We start from the raw sequence: 17,194 nt of genomic DNA on the forward strand, positions 1-17,194 counted from the left end.
ATTGATCGGGTGGCGTTTCATGATACAGATGGACAATGACCCAAAACATACAGCCAAAGCAACCCAGGAGTTTATTAAAGCAAAGAAGTGGAAAATTCTTGAATGGCCAAGTCAGTCACCTGATCTTAACCCAATTGAGCATGCATTTCACTTGTTAAAGACTAAACTTTCGGACAGAAAGGCCCACAAACAAAACGGCAACTGAAAGTCGCTGCAGTAAAGGCCTGGCAGAGCATTAAAAAGGAGGAAACCCAGCATCTGGTGATGTCCATGAGTTCAAGACTTCAGACTGTCATTGCTAGCAAAGGGTGTTCAACCAAGAATTAGAAATGAACCTTTTTTGTTCCAGTTATTTAATTTGTCCAATTACTTTTGAGCCCCTGAAATAAAGGGATTGTGTTAAAAAAATGCTTTAGTTGCCTCACATTTGTATGCAATCTTTTTGTTCAACCCACTGAATTAAAGTTGAAAGTTTGCACTTCAACTGCATCTGAGTTGTTTCATTTAAAATTCATGTGGTAATGTACAGAACCAAAATTAGAAAAAAGTTGTCTCTGTCCAAATATTTTGGACATAACTGTACATACTTAAGCCTCAAGCATAATACAATAGACAAGAGGTTTCCCATTATTTTGCATGTATTATGAACTTTTTTCCTTATTTGAAAGTTTTTGTGACATATGTTAATGCTTTTTTACATTGTTCACAATCTAATTTATAAAGTTTGGGCTTATGAGTTTGTCTTTATGAACAAATCATACTATTGTGTTTTTATGTGGAATTTTGATAGTTGACATCTATATAAATTTCAACATATATACAGAATCTAACCTGCTGGAAAAATCTTTAAGAACTTGAATAGAAATTAAGCATAATACATTAAGTTATATTTAAAATATGTCTGAGAATGAAAAAAGTAAATAGTAATGTTTTGTTGTGTTCTTTTTTATAGAAATGAAACTAACAAACAGGACAACTGGAAGTCAGTGTCAATTAAAGCGAGGTCCTTATCATTTAACAACATTTACGTGAGTATAGCTACGTTAAATTAGGACGTATTTCTGGAAATCTCACTCTTTTACTTGTAGTCTTTAGAGTAGCTACCTTACTTAACTGCCATATGCAGTTAAATTAGTAAGAATTTCATCTAATATGATTACCAGTCCCCTTAACGCTGCAAAATGGAAGATACCATTTTGTTTTAGTCTGCTTCTGATAGGCTGTCATAGGCTGGATCATTTCCAGCAATGTGATATTGATATGTTTAGCCATAAAAGCTAACAGGTATCACTTCCCAAAACAGTTGTAGCTGCTACACAGCAGACTCGTTCCACAATCTATTCTATCCATCCATCTTCTAAACCTACTTTATCCTGAAGTCTGGTCCTCTAGCACATTTGAGATCATTTGATTTTTTAATTATTTTAGTATTTATAATATTTATTATTATTATTACATTTCAGAATATGTTTTCCTAATCAAATCAACTTAATGTATCCAAATTTCTAATGGCTATAATTTTGTTCTTTGTAAAGTAGTAATATCAGAATTTATTCTTAAAATAACATTTATTGCTCATTCATTTTGATGAATTGTATTGAGTAATTTCAGAGAAGTCACAATATGTTGCATCTAGCCTCAACATAATGTCCTTCCTAAGTTAGCCACACCAAAAAGAAATATTTGTAAGCAAACTTATAGCTAGTTTCTGCGGTAATGATGGAAGCATCTTTTCAGCTGCGAAGTGTTGCACAATGTCCTCAGGACTCAATCTAACTATATATATACTGTTGACACTTTGGCTCAGCAGGGCTCCAAGATCTGTGTCCGAAGCGTCCGTCTGTATGTAAGGCAAAGAGAGATTAGGGGCTTTCAAAACTGGAGCTGACGTAAGGGCCTGTTTTAAGTCACCAAATGCAACCTCTGTTTTATCATCCCATACCACATAATTTGGTTTCCCCTTCCTTGTGAGATTGGTCAAGGGCGTCACTCTCTCAGAGAAACGGGGTACAAACCGGCGATAGTAGCCCGCTAATCCGAGAAAGGCCTGAACAAGCCTCTTGGGCCAATTCAAGATGATATCAACTTTGGAACACCGTGGCCGCGCTGTACCCCGGCCCACTAATGTAGCCTAAGTATTTGGCTTGAACCAATCCAAAGAAGCATTTTTTCGGGTTAATACGAAGACTGGCTTCCCCTAAAGACTGCAATACAAATTGTACCTGCTGTAAGTGTTCCTTCCAGGTGCTGGAACAGATGACAATGTCATCCAAGTAAGCAGCACTATAGGAGTTATGAGCACAGAGCACTTTATCCACCAGATGTTGGAAAGTCACAGGTGCCCCATGTAACCCAAATGGAAGGACACGATACTGCCGGTGTCCACTAGGGGTGTTAAACACAGTCTTTTCCTTTGTGGAATATGTTAAGGAAACCTGCCAGTATTCCTTGTCATGTCAAGTGTAGTCCAGAATTTGGCTTATCCTAGCCACTCAACGAGGTCGTTCACCTGCGGCATTGGATAGGCGTTGAATTGGGAGACATGGTTAAGTTGATGGAAGTCATTGCAAAACCTCCAATTCCCGTCAGGCTTTCTGACGAATACGATGGGACTGGACCAGGGACTATGACTCTTCTCTATCACACCTAGATCGAGCATTTGTTTGATCTCCAGCTCCACTTATTCTCTTTTTGACTCAGGAAGTCAATATGGGTGTTCTTGGACTATTACCCTGGGTTTTGTCACTATGTCATGCGCAATCAGGGAGGTCCGTCTGGGTTTCTCACTCACTACCTCTGGGACAGACAGGATGACTGCTTCAAACTCCCGTCATTGAAGGCCAGTCAGATTAATACCAAAGTTAAGATCTAAATTATGAGTGAAGAGTGAGTGGGGCTGTCTGGAGGACTGGGGTCCCTTTCTTTCAACGGTTTCAGCATATTTATGTGATAAACCCACTCGCTTGGACAACAATTTGGTTGTTTAATCAAATTACGATCATCCCCTTCCTCTCTCTAACTTCATACTGGCCTTACCAATGTGCCAGTAGTTTGGAATGCGAGGTAGGAACAAGGAAGTGTCCCGATCCGCTGGGCGGAACTCCTGCAGAGATGTGCCACAGTCATAGCAATGGACCTGAGCTGCTTGTGCCTTCTCCATGTGAGATGTGAGAATGGGTCGAATTTTCGCAAACCTATGGAATAATTGCACTATCTAGTCTAGTATATTTGTGGAGGGGAATGCCTCCTCCTCTCAAAGCTCTTTTAGAATATCCAGTATACCTATTTGTTGTTGTCCATACAATAATTCAAAGGGTGAGAACCTCTTGGAGGCCTGTGGGGCTTCCCTATATGCAAAAAAGGACAAGGGGGAGGAGCTGATCCTAGTTCCTTCCTTGCTCATTGACCACTTTGTGCGGCATCTGTTTGAGAGTTTGATTAAACTGCTCCACTAGACCATCGGTTTGAGGATGATATACCCAGGTCTTTATTCTTTTTTATTTTTATTAATTTTATTACAATCCATACAAAGCAATCAAGTTTTACAAAAAGAAGAATTGAGTTAAGAACTGATCGATCCCCACCCCTGAGAGAGAGCAAGCCAAATGGCATAAAATGTAAGGCTTGTAAACATACCTAAATTAATAAATTCTATGTGCTTTATAAACTTATTTTAAAATATTACTGATTAGATCCTGCCATGTTTTGGAAAAAGTCTGTACGGATCCTCTAACTGAGTATTTGATTTTTTCCAATTTCAAATTATATAACACATCGGTTTCCCACTGACTTAAAAGAGGAGAGTTTGGGTTCTTCCAGTTTATCAGAATAAGTCTGCGTGCCAAAAGTGTAGTGAATGCAATCACAATTTGTTTGTCCTTCTCCACTTTAAGCCCTCTGGAAGAACCCCAAACACAGCTGTTAATGGGTTAGGAGGGATTGTGAGTCCAAGGCTGTCTGAAAGGTAATTAAAAATTTTTGTCCAGAATAATGTTAATTTGGTGCAGGCCCAGAACATGTGACCCAGTGAGGTTGGGGCTTGGTTGCAACGTTCGCAGGTTGGATCATGCCCTGGAAAACATTTTGGAGAGTTTTAGTGAGACAGATGTGCTCTGATATATAATTTTGAGTTGTATAATTGTATGCGTTTGCATATGGAGCATGCAGGTTAGTGAATTCTCTGCATTGCTACTTTCCACTGCCCTGTGTTGGCTGGGATTTTCTGATATATTAATTGGATGGAGATAATTGAGAGATCTTTTCCCAGTGTCCTCTTGGATCTTTGAAAGGAAGGGATTGTAAAATGATTTTATATATTGTAGAGATGGAGTCTAATCCTTGAGATTGAGCAATATTTTTCCAGCGTGGATGAGGGTGCAAGATGAGGAAAATCTGGAAGGTTCTGTTTAACAAAGTTCCTGATTTGAAGATAGTGAAAGAAATGTGTAGCTGGAATGTTAAATTTGGAATGTAATTGTTCATAGGATGCAAAGACGTTGTCTATATAAAGATCTCTAAGCAAGTTAATTCCAAATTTTTCCAGATATTAAAACTGCATATGTTTGTGAAGGTTGAAAGAGGTGGTTCTCTTGCAGGGTGCCACAGATAGAAGCTTCTCCGTCTTAAAATGCTTTCTACATTGGTTCCAGATTCTAAGTGAGTGGAGCACAATTGGGTTATTAGTGTATTGCCGATAACGTGTGTTTATTAGAGCAGAGCAAGGAATACAAAGAAGTACTGCAGGATTTTACTTCTATTGCGGTCCAAGCCTGTGTATGTTCTTCTATTTGTGTCCAGGTTCTTATCGCCTGTATATTTGCCCCAGTAATAAAACTGGAAGTTAGGTAGAGCCATGCCGCCTTCTGCCTTTTGTCTTTGTAGGGTCGCTCTTTTGATGCGTGGATGTTTTGAATTCCAAATAAATGAGGTTATTGTTGAATCTAATTGCTTAAAGAATGATTTATTAATGTATATTGGGATGTTTTGAAATAAAAAGGAGCTTAGGAAGAATATTCATCTTAACAGTGTTAATTCTTCCAGCTAGTGTGAGATGAAGGGTTGACCATCTATGCAAGTCTTGTTTAATTTTTTCCATGCAGACGCGAAATTTTGTTGATAAGAGCTTTATGTTTACTTGTGATGTTTACCCTAGGTATTTAAACTGTTCTGCAATGATAAAAGGTAGGGTGTCTAATCTAATATTATATGCTTGAGAATTCACTGGAAAGAGTACACTTTTATTCAGATTAATTCTGAGACCAGAGATCTTTTGAAATTCTGTGAGTGCTGCTAAGACTGCAGGCACAGAATTTTCTGGGTCCGATATATACAGTACCATGTCATCTGCATATAATGAGATTTTCTGTTCCAGTCCTTCTCTGCTAATCCCCTTTATCTGATCAGTATTTCGACAATGTATTGCCAGTGGTTCAATGGCAATGCAAACAGCAGCGGTGACAAGGGCATCCTTGTCTAGTGCCACGCTCTAGTTTAAAGTAGTCTGAGCAAATGTTATTGATGCAAACTGAAGCTTCTGGGTTAGTATACAGTAATTTAATCCATGCACAAATGTTGGGCCAAACCCAAACTTCTCCAAATAGTAAAAGGTATTTCCATTCAATCATGTCGAATGCTTTTTCTGCATCCAATGATAATAATATTTCTGGGGTGTTTGATTTAGTTGGTGAGTATATTACATTAAACAGGCGTGAAGATTTGAAGATAAGTGTCGGCCCCTAATAAATCCAGTTTGGTCTTGTGATATTACAGGGGAGCACTTTCTCCATCCTTCTAGCTATGATTTTAGAGAGTATTTTAACGTCGTTATTCAGAAGTGAAATTGGTCTGTATGATGCACATTGTAATAAGTCCTTATTTTGTTTTGGAAAGACAGTGATTAATGCTTGGCGAAAGGTTTGTGGAAGAAATTGGTTATCTCTGGCTTCTGTAAATGTTGCTAATAGGAGGGGAGCTAGCTGAGAGGAGAATTTCTTGTAAAACTCTGCAGGGTAGACATCAGGGCCTGCTGCTTTTCCACCTTGGAGTGACTTTATAGCATCTAGTAATTCTGATAATGCCAGAGGTTTATCAAGTTCCTCCACACTAAAAGCGTCTATTTGTGGTATCTGTAATGTATCCAGAAATGCATTAGATTGTATATTGTCTTCTTTAAACTCAGTAGTATATAGGGATTTATAGTAGTCTCTGAAAGTGTGCATTATATTTTTGTGTTCGATGATTTTATCTCCGTTCGTGTTAGTGATTACCGAGATTGCGTTGCGTACTTCTTGCTTGTGAATTTGTTGAGCTAAAAGCTTATTAGCCTTCTCTCCATGTTCATAGTAATGATGTCTGGATTTGTAAATTAGTTGTTCAGTTTCTTTAGTTGTCAAGAGGTTTAATTCTGAATGTAGAGCCTGCCTCCCCTATGTAGAGTCTCGCTTGGTAGTCTGGAATGTTCTTCATCTATTTTAGTAATTTCGGTTTTTATCTCTGCTACTTTTTTCGCTTCAGATTTCTTTCTCTTGGGAAAGATATGAGATAATCTGTCCTCTTAAGAAGGCCTTAAGAGTTTCCCAGAGTATTCCTGCAGAGATCTCGGGGGATGTATTTGTCTCTAGAAAGAATTAGATTTTTTTTTGGATATAAATTCAGTACAATTCTCGTCAGCTAATAGAAGCGGTTGAGGCCATCTGGGGTGAGTGTATGGGGCTTAGTAATTTCAGCTCCAAGATCATAGGTGCATGGTCCGAAATAACAATAGCATCATATTTACAAGATTTAATCTTAGGCAAGAAGTTATTGTCTATAAAGAAGTAATCAATCCTTGAGTAGCAATGATGTACTGGTGAGTAGAAAGAATATGTTCTTGAATTTGGGTTTAAAAACGTCCAGGGATCTGATAAGTGGGATTTGGTCTCGTTCGATGCGAGAGATGGACGTCTGAAGTGGAGCTCCGCTAGCAGTGGTGCTATATTTCATATTATTTGCTTATTATTCTGAGATATCCTGTTTTTATTCAACCCGAGAGGGACTGCTACAGTATATGTAAGCACATATAAACATGGCCAACAAGAAGGGGGGTTCGAAAGAATTGAAAACTAAAGCTACATCCAAGCTACTATCAGTAAGCCCCAGTTCAAGATACGGCCTATCAGACACAGACCTGGATCAGTTGGGCGAAAGCACAGACTCCTCGGCACCACGGTTCGCTACATCGTCGCCGGCTGTGAGCGAAAAGGGGAGCGAAGGTGCGATCGTGAGTGCAGATGTGGATAGCTCGCCAACTGGAGAAGATTACCTGAAACTGGAAAGGGTCGGGAAGTCCGCGGCTTCAATTACGCAATTACGCAAGCCTGGAGCAGCGGGGACACCGGCTTCAGCAAAGTCTGCTGCTTCATCTACGGTACAAAAAGGCACAATTGAACTATCTGAACTGAAGGTGTTGCTCGCTGAGCTCACGCAAGATATAAAGAAAAGCGAGAAGGCCAATGAGAAAGCAACGGCAAAGGCACTTGAGAGACTGAAACAGGAATTGAAACAGGAGATGAAACAGCCCAATGAATGGCTGCGACAGGAATTCCAACAAGCAAATGAAAGGCTGCGACAGGAACTCCAACAGGCAAATGAAACAGGTGCTGGGTAAAATTGAAGAGCGCATTCAGGAAAACTCGGTTAAACTGAGCTCGCTTACTGATCAATTGGAGGATTTCAAGGAGACATTCACGAATCGGATTGAAATGGCCGAACATTTAGCTGCCAGTGCCGAGGAAAGAGCAGTAAATGTCAGTTCTGAATGCAAAAACTCGAAAAAAAACTTGGAGACAGACTGGCTGCTTTAGAAGATGGGAGTAGAAGGTATAATGTCAGAATTGAAGGTCTGCCGGAGAATCGAGAAAGTTCAAACCCTGTGAAATTCGCAGCTGAACTTTTTCTAAAATAATCGGGGCTTATTTTAAAGCAGAATCTGAGATAGCAGCGCTTATCAGCAGACGCTGATCAAACACCGCCAGACCCCGACCAAGATCTTTTATAGTTCGTTTTGAACGATTATCATTTAAGGTAGAGGTGATGGCACTCCTCAGAAACAAGGGAGATATTATATATGAAAACTAGCAAAATACCCGCGCTTCGCAGCGGAGAAGTAGTGTGTTAAAGAAGTTATGAAAAAGAAAAGGAAACATTTAAAAAAAGTAACATGATTGTCAATGTAATTGTTTTGTCACTGTTATGAGTGTTGCTGTCATATATATATATATATATATATATATATATATATATAAAATACCAAGCCAGAGGAGAAGTAGTGTGTTGAAGAAGGAAAGAGAAAGAAAAGAAACATTTTGAAAATAACGTATATATATATATATATATGTTTATATCTATCTATTTATATATATCTGTGTTTGTGTATATATATATATATATATATATATATATATATATATATATAAATAATATAGCAAAATACCATAGCATTGCAGCGAGAAGTAAAAAGAAAAGGAAACATTTTAATAATAACGTAACATGATTGACAATGTAATTGTTTTGTCATTGTCATGAGTGTTGCTGCATATATATATATATATATATATATATATATATATATATACACATCTATACACATATATATACAGTTATATATATATACATATACACACATACATATATATACACATACTGTATATATACACACACACATATATACATACTGTATATACAACATATACATATCTACATATATACACATATATATATAAATCTACATATATATATCTACATATATATATATTAGGTGGGACTCGATTAAAAAATTAATCCAATTAATTAGAGGCTGTGTAAGAATTAATCTTGATTAATCGTATGTAATCGACACGTAAATTTGCCCCAAATCGCAAATGTTTTTTTTTATTTAAAACGGTTTTAGTGGGCTTACAGAATCAAATAATAGACATGGACATGAATATTGTAAACTGAAGCTGTTTTAATTTCTGAAAAAAAAGCTTTTAAACTGCATTTGAATTCAAAACAGAAACAAAAATATCATCCCTGGTTAAAATTGGGCAGACTTAAAAATAAAGTGGTAGTTTAAGTACTTTAAGTACATTTTCAGAATAGTATTGTCTTTAAATAATAATAACCAAAATTTCACCATAAAGTGCAGTTTTTCTTCTTAAAAAATAAGTCAGAAACATAAAAGGTAATTTGACCAGCTTACTCTTTAAACTCTGAGTAACATTAGCCAAAATTATTTTGTACATTAGGCTAAAACAGTGTGATCATTGAACATTTTGTAATTAGATGTATTTAGAATTACTAACGGTCACGGAAGTCCAATGATCCCCAGTAAGAGCCACAAAGTCCGCTTTCTGTAATGCATCTAATTTTGCTTGCTTTTCAGTGTGCACAAAACCATGCTTTTATCAAGGCTTCGCTGGTAGTCGAAATGATCAGTCGTAGGAACGCGCTTTATTCCGACTCTAACATTTTTGTAGCTGTGATGTGTGCATCAGTGTAATGGATGTACCAGGAAATCATGCATTGACAAAAGTTCCCGCTTGCTTGGAATTGAAAGTGTGATTAAATGCGTTATTTTTAACGCGCTATGGAGTACATGCATCAAGCTTCTCAGCTGTGCTTGTGCTAAGAAAGGGAAAATTTTAAAATAACGTAACATGATTCTGCTAACCTAATATTTTTTCATACGCCCCAAACCAAGGAGATGTGAAGGTAAAATGAATCGGTAGCGCGTGACATAGTCAGTACATCCCTCTCGAATCAACCTCAAGCGCTAGAGGCTTAAGACTCTACAATTTAGCCACAGCGTGTGGCTTGTCTATGCTAAAGTATGTATTGTAGATCGGGTATATATATACATTTATATATATACCCGTATCGCAGTGGAGAAGTAGAAGTTATGAAAAGAAAAGGGAACATTTTAAAAATAACGAATATGATTGTCAATATACAGTAATTGTTTTGTGAGTGTTATTGAATGTTGCTGTCATCAAGGATTTGATTATCATTATTTCTTTCAATCAGGCTCGTATTTGTAGGATGTGTTCAAGTTACATTCCGTGTTTGTCAATCGCTGTAAAGATAAGAGGTTTCATTCATCGATTAGTTCCTTACTGCATCAATAAACAGCTCGTCTTCCTTTTATCTGAGATGTGACAAACTGCATGCACGGGTTTTTTTTTTACACTGTCTTCCTTTAGCAGGACATTCACTTTTTCCACCATGTGCTTTGTTTCCGCAGTAGCTGCACTTATGAATATGATTGTATGTATAAGACGCTTCATATTTTTTTGCTGCCTTCTCAATTGTGTAATTCGGTTTTTGTTCAGCACTCTTTGGAACTGTTGCTTTTGTCTGTGCACGCGCCAGTTCACGGAGCCGCTTGGTGTTCTTGCATCGAAGGTTCCCAGCTGTACTGGTGCCATCTCGTAATGTCAGCTAAGACCCGCACTTAAAAGTTTCTCTCGCAGTTTCAATGAGTTTGTGCCAAACACCACCCTGACCATCTCATCCTCCTCTGCATAAGCACAGTCCTTCACACGTGAATATTTACCGGCAGAGTTTGTATTGGATTGCCGCTGATGGACGGCCTTATATGGGCAGGCACTAAATTACAAACGCTAGTGGCAGCCTGTCTATGAACTTAATTTAATATAAACTTACGGTTCATCATTTGCTTCATAATGCTGCCTTCTCAATTGTGAAATGGCGCTTTGTTCATCGCGAGTAGCTGTACTTATTTCAAGACTCCATTACAAATGAAACCTGCCCAACTTTTGTAAGTAAGCTGTAAGGAATAAGCCTGCCAAATTTCAGCCTTCTACCTACACGGGAAGTTGGAGAATTAGTGATGAGTCAGTGAGTCAGTGAGTGAGTCAGTGAGTGAGTGAGTGAGGGCTTTGCCTTTTATTAGTATAGATAGCCACATTCGTTCGTATCTTCCCTGACTTCTCTCCAGCAACAGCCATTAAACGCACAGCCTTCTATAATATTAAACAGCGGCTACGGCAAGCCAGTGTCAAATACAGCCTCCTGTATCTGGCAAAACTGAAAGTGGAATGGCAAGGTCATTTCTATGTCTTCGCTAGCAAGGAAGAAGCAGAAAATGAATTAAGAAAGCTGATCCCGGGACTGTTCTGATACATAATAGTGAGTCATGGTGGTAAATGATAAAGCTAGGATTAATAATCTACTGTCTGATCTATTCGTTTTAAAATACGGGTTTTTTATCGGCATATATTCTCATATATTCTTATTACTTAGTATTACTAGGGCGCTATCTGTTTATGTTTTATTGTGCCTAATTACTTTTTCCTCCTTTCTTTTTTTTTTCTCTTTTTCTTTGCTAATTATCTCATCTCTACCCTAAACGAGACTGTTCAATATCATACCCTTGGTTTACTGTTATTGCTATTACTGCATTAAGACTTGTTATGCTTATTTTGAACATATATTTTAACACCATCACCTGGGTTTATTATCTGGGTGTATCATTTTAATGCACTAAAATCGTTGAAGACTATATATATATATTAAGTGCAAAATTCATTTTTTTTTTCTCTTTTAAAGACTATATTGGTAACAGATATCTCTATCTTTTAACCCTAAAGCCACTGCATGGGGGCTTGTTGTGCTTTGGACGTGCTCTGTCTCTGGGTATGTCAGAGGACTGGGACTGCATGAAGTGGGTTTTAGCCTCACCTGGGGAGGCAAAAAGGGAGGGTGGGGGTTAAGGGGGGAAGAGAAAGAGAGCAGGCTTGATCTATAACTAATTTATCCTCTCAATCTTTATAATTATAATTATCAACGTAATAATAAGCTGCATGGCAACAACTCTTGGGGAAATAGGAAATTAAGACCTAAACTATCTCACTTCCAGTTAAGACTAAAAAATGACATCAAAAACTCAGAATCAGTGTCTCCATGATGGGACAGTTAACTTCGTAAGCTGGAATGTTAAAGGCCTGAATCACGAATAAAGAGAAAGAAAGTACTTTCTCACCTAACAGGTCTAAATGCTAAGATAGTATTTTTACAGGAAACCCACTTACTAAGCAAGGATCAGTTTCGGCTGCAAAAAGACTGGACTGGTCAAATGTTCCATTCTAGTTTTACGAAGAAACCTAGAGGTGTGGGAATTCTCATACATAGAACAGTACCATTTGTAGCATCAAATGTAGTATTGGATCCTGAAGGGAGATATGTAATGGTCATGGGAGACTTATCTAACTGTAAAATGATTTTGATAAATGTTTATGCACCTAATATTGATGATAAGGAATTTATACAAAATTTATTTGCATCCATTCCCAATCTGAACACTCATAAACTTATAATGGCTGGGGACTTTAATTGTGTTTTAAATCCACTTTTAGATAGGACTTCCTCCACAGGGGGAACGGCAACCAACACTGCAAAGATAATTACAAAGTTTATAACTGATCACAACATACCCAGGTCTTTAAAAGTTTTATTTTCAGTAACTTGGCCATCTACCTGAACGTCTCCGAGGTAAAAGGCATCCCTTGATCCATTAGGATCTCTTTAGGGATGCCAACTCGCACAAAGACTCCTACTAACTCCCGTGTGATAGCTTTCGAAGTTGCTGAGTGCAATGGAACAGCCTGGAACAACCATTATACAATATATTTATGTCCCCTGGCTAAGGGCTCCCACCAGGTCAATCCCAATGTGTTCAAATGAGATATCAATTAAAGGTAAGGGAACTAGAGGAGCTTGGTCACATCCTAGGAATCCAAGACATGCAAAAGTGATGGGCCTCCTCATTAATTCCCAGACAAAAAATGTTTTCTTGGGGCCTAGGAGGTGTGTATGCACCAGTTCACAGACTTATCACCGGTAAGTCCAAAACATTAACAGCAGGGACCGTACCTCCCACTCGTGTTCAGTTACCCGATAAGGAGGGTCATTATTTAGCATAAAGTGGGGACCCTGTGGCATGGGATATAGTGTGCGATGGCCATCTACCAGGACAACTACATTCTTCGCAAATGCTCCCTTTTAAAAGAAGCTGGAGTCTGCTTAAATTGGTCTTAATTTTAAGCAATTGTTGCGGCAGCACCAAATGGCTAAAATGTTACTGCCAGAGTCGAATAAGGCTGGGACCTTGTAGCCGTTCACTATTGCTACTCCAGTATGCCCTCAGGGTGGCAGGAACTGTAAGTGACATCATTGTGGCTAAACTCGGAAGTGATGTCAGGGTGGCCAGAACTGGAAGTGATGTCTTCGTAGCCGGAATCAGGCAGAATTTCCCGTGTTTGTTCTGCAGGGATATCAAAGAAAGGGTTAGGGTTAGGGTTATGTATACCTATGATTTATTTCTGGGGTGTCTCCTTTGCCCTCTATTAACTTTGGCACATTAAACTAATTTTGTTTCAGTCTTCCTTAGCAATGTTCATTCCATGAATAATCCATGAATAATCCGAGTGCTGTTTTGGGTGCCCACTGTTCATTCATGCTGATATTTAAACAATATCCAGTACAGGATTCTTTTTTAGTTAGTCACCATTGAACTCTGCCCTTTTTTCATGGCATCGTTTTTCATCTTCTGCCCTGGCTATGCTGCCTCATACATATTCCTTGATCAGATGCAGGATAAAGATTTTAAAACAGCTTTGCTCAGATTACTCAATGAGATTTAAATTATTTAATAACTGGGCAGTTTTTATCCTTCAACAATAGAAATGTATGTTCAGTAATGCTTGTTTTATTTTTCTCATACAATATAGGTTTATCAGTGATCATCTAGACATATCTGTTCCATCTCATTGGGAAAATGTTAAAGATGAATCTTATCAGGTAAAACGTTACGCTTTTTGATATAGTGTAGTGTGCAAGTATAAGGATTCCTAACTTTTAACATATAGTCTATATACAGGTAAAATTCCATTACAATGAACTCCCAGGGACCTAAAAAATATTTTGTTGTAACAAAAATTTAATTGAAATGAGATTCTGTATTTGTTACTATAATGCTTTCTCTAACTTGCGCCCAGGTGTTTGCAATCATTTCAATAGCTTCTTTCGCATTAATTTTAATCTCCTCCTGCCTACAAGTTATGCTGACAAGAATTTTTCCAGCATTTCCTTGCGATAATACACTTTCAGGGTGCGAATGATGCCCAAATCCAATGGCTGAAGCACTGCTGTGCAATTGGGTGGGAGGAACTCAACGCGAACATTATCTAAATGTGGAAGCATGTTGTGGGCAGTACAGTTATCAATCAGGAGCTGAATCATCCTTTTCTTCTTCATATTGTGAGGTTTCTGAACTCTTTTGAGTAAACCCCCCACTCCCCACCCAATGGGAACGACACGCTGAACTGCGTCCCAAAGCACGATTGCAGTGTCTGTGGAAGATTTTTTGGCCTTTGCCGGGGCAGGGCAAAAACAGGCTCATAGCGCTGCAGTGAAGCAACACAGAAGCAAATCATAAAAGATCGGGGTCGCACTATAAGTCCCTGTCTTGCACCCCAAAACACGAGGCTGAGTCTTAATACTTTAGCAAAACTAGCTTTATTCAGCTTGAAACAGGAACAGCACACTTATTTATTGTAGCGTGATCTGCCACTTTGCTATACACAGACGCAGCAATCAGGCAGGGTCGTGGTCAGATCAGTGATCAAGTAATCCTGTTACCTGCATTTACAATGTTCCTTGCATATCGCCCATCGATATCTTTTCTGTTTGCTTTGGCGGAGAGACACAGCACAGCTTTGAGCCGGCTGTTGCCCTGGCAACAGAATAACAGTCTTCCATAGATGCAGAGTTTGGACTTCGGGATGCTCTTCGGCGTGCTGTATAGTTGGATGAGGTCCCAAGAGAGTTTACAAACCTCACATTTTCTTGAATGAGTGCCTCCATTAATAGGAATGTTTCTTGAATGAGCATTACTGAACTACATAAAAACTGCTTTTTCGACATCTTCAAATGCAGCAGTTTACAAACGTTTGCAACCCGAGATTTTTCTTCTTTTTTTGCTGGGCCTTTCAAGAAAGTTGACAGCGTCAATGGCAAAATTCCAAATTCACTGGCAATGTCTTTTTTCTTTTTACTGCACTCGAGAGCTGCAAAAATGTAAAGTTTTTTTTCTAATAAAACTGTTATCATTTTTTCTTGTCTGCCATTTCTATAGGAGGGCGACAATGATTTAAATTCCAAATGTTGACAAGCAATAAGCAAAAGGTATCACTGAAAACCACAAGGAAGGCAAAAAAAAAATCAAATTGTATGAGGAAAGTTCGAAAAAAGAGAAAAAAAATACAATGTTTCTGTTTGGAGGATCATTGTGCACAACTGAGCTGCGGCCTCAGAACTAACTTCTCTGTGGATGATTCATTCAGGCATTTTAAGGTCTTCTAGGCACTTCGTTGTAATGAAAGTATCTGCTGAATGTACTTCGTAGTAACAAGATTTCTATAGACTCGTGTCATATGGGGAAACTGTCGGGACCATAAAAATACTTCGCTGTAATGAAAATTTTTTTGCAAAGATATTCGTTGTAATGGAATTTTACCTGGATTTGTTTTTCATTGTTTCATCCAAAGATATTCTTGTTTGACATGGTTTTTCCATCCATTTTATATCTAAAGAAATATCATCCAGATCTATGTTTGCCAACCAATGATTTTTTGATTGTGAATAATCTCATATTTTATTTTGTGTGTTTAACTATATATCTGATCAAAACAAGTTTAACAAAATTACGTTTACTGTGAAAGAATCTACTATATTCCGAGGTGTTATTATTATCTAATAAATCATATCTTTGGGTGTGGCAGAATTTATTTAAAGTAAGTTATTAACCTAGTTAGATCTTTTTTATATAAAGACTAGCAAAATACCCGCGCTTCGCAGCGGAGAAGTAGTGTGTTGAAGAAGCAATGAAAAAGAAAAGGAAACATTTTGAAAATAACGTAACATGATTGTCAATGTAATTGTTTTGTCACTGTTGTGAGTGATGAGTGTTGCTGTCATATATATATATATATATATATATATATATATATATATATATAAATATATACACATACATATACATACACACATACATACATACACACACATATATACATACATACACACACACATATATAAACATATATATACATATACATACATATCTACATATATACACACACAGCTATTTCAGATCAGTGCAATACGCTGCTTGTTAAAACGGATAACTCCGCTCTTACGTGTAAGTCTGCGTGGATATTATGAACTATCAGATTTGTTCAAGTTCTATTTAAATTTTAAATAGAAGGAATTTTTATTTAGTCGACAGAAATATCTTTGGTAGGAATGGTAAAAACAGACAGGAATATTATTCGTGAATAAATCAACTCAAACCTTAAATAACTTAAAAGAATAAACATTCAAATTTCTTTACTCTTATGTAAATTTATATAAAAAATAAACTTAGATTTTAAATATCCCAAAAGATTTTGCTCTCCATAAAAATATATCCTGTCAAAATTATACAAATTCAAATATGAACATGCTGCATAACAAAACCTGGAAATATAAATAAAATGTGTTCCTTTCAGCAATAACAAATCAAATCATTCAGTTGTCTTTGCTCATATGTCATTTTAGAGCTGGATGCCTGGCATCTTTTTGGCAACAGGTTCGTTTATGTTTGGTGTGAGGTTCTGTGTTGTGGAGATTCTCAGGATGGATTGCAGGTGCTCATCAGTGAGGCGACTCCTGTGTGCTGTTTTGTTAGTCTTTATCACTGAGAAGAGCTTCTCACACAGATATGTGCTACCAAACATGCACAAGGTTCGAGCCGCATGTAGACGGACTTTTTGTTCTTCAAAGTCACCAAAGCGCCGTGCAAACTCAGTGCGCTCAGTTTATCAGCAAAGTGCGATTTGGGAACACCGTAGTGACGACTTGGTTTAACATTACTTGGCAACAGGGAAAGTTGCACTGGTGCATTTGTGTCTCCCATAAAAGCAACTTCACTTGAAATCACTTTGTGATTGTGCACGGGTAAAACGTCCGCTGAAGTGTCAGATTCTTATTTAATTCTTCTGCTTTCTGTATCTTCTGCATTGCATTCAGGTCTTTCAGGTTACCCTGATGTTTTGTCTCATAGTGCCGTCTTAGATTAAATTCTGTAATTACAGCCACATTAGCTCCACAAATGAGA

General features: G+C 37.7%; 1 protein-coding gene across 1 annotated transcript in view; it reads left to right on the forward strand.

Moving 5' to 3' along the window:
• The window catches only part of LOC120533798 (protein mono-ADP-ribosyltransferase PARP11-like), a 57,588-nt gene that overhangs the window by 10,755 nt on the left and 29,639 nt on the right, over positions 1-17,194 (forward strand). The window contains exons 4-5 of the mRNA XM_039760757.1: positions 953-1,028; positions 13,767-13,836. Of these exons, the coding sequence (XP_039616691.1) occupies positions 953-1,028; positions 13,767-13,836 (146 nt within the window). The remainder of the gene's footprint in view (positions 1-952; positions 1,029-13,766; positions 13,837-17,194) is intronic.

This window comes from Polypterus senegalus, chromosome 8, assembly GCF_016835505.1.
Source record: "Polypterus senegalus isolate Bchr_013 chromosome 8, ASM1683550v1, whole genome shotgun sequence".
Lineage (NCBI taxonomy): Eukaryota > Metazoa > Chordata > Cladistia > Polypteriformes > Polypteridae > Polypterus > Polypterus senegalus.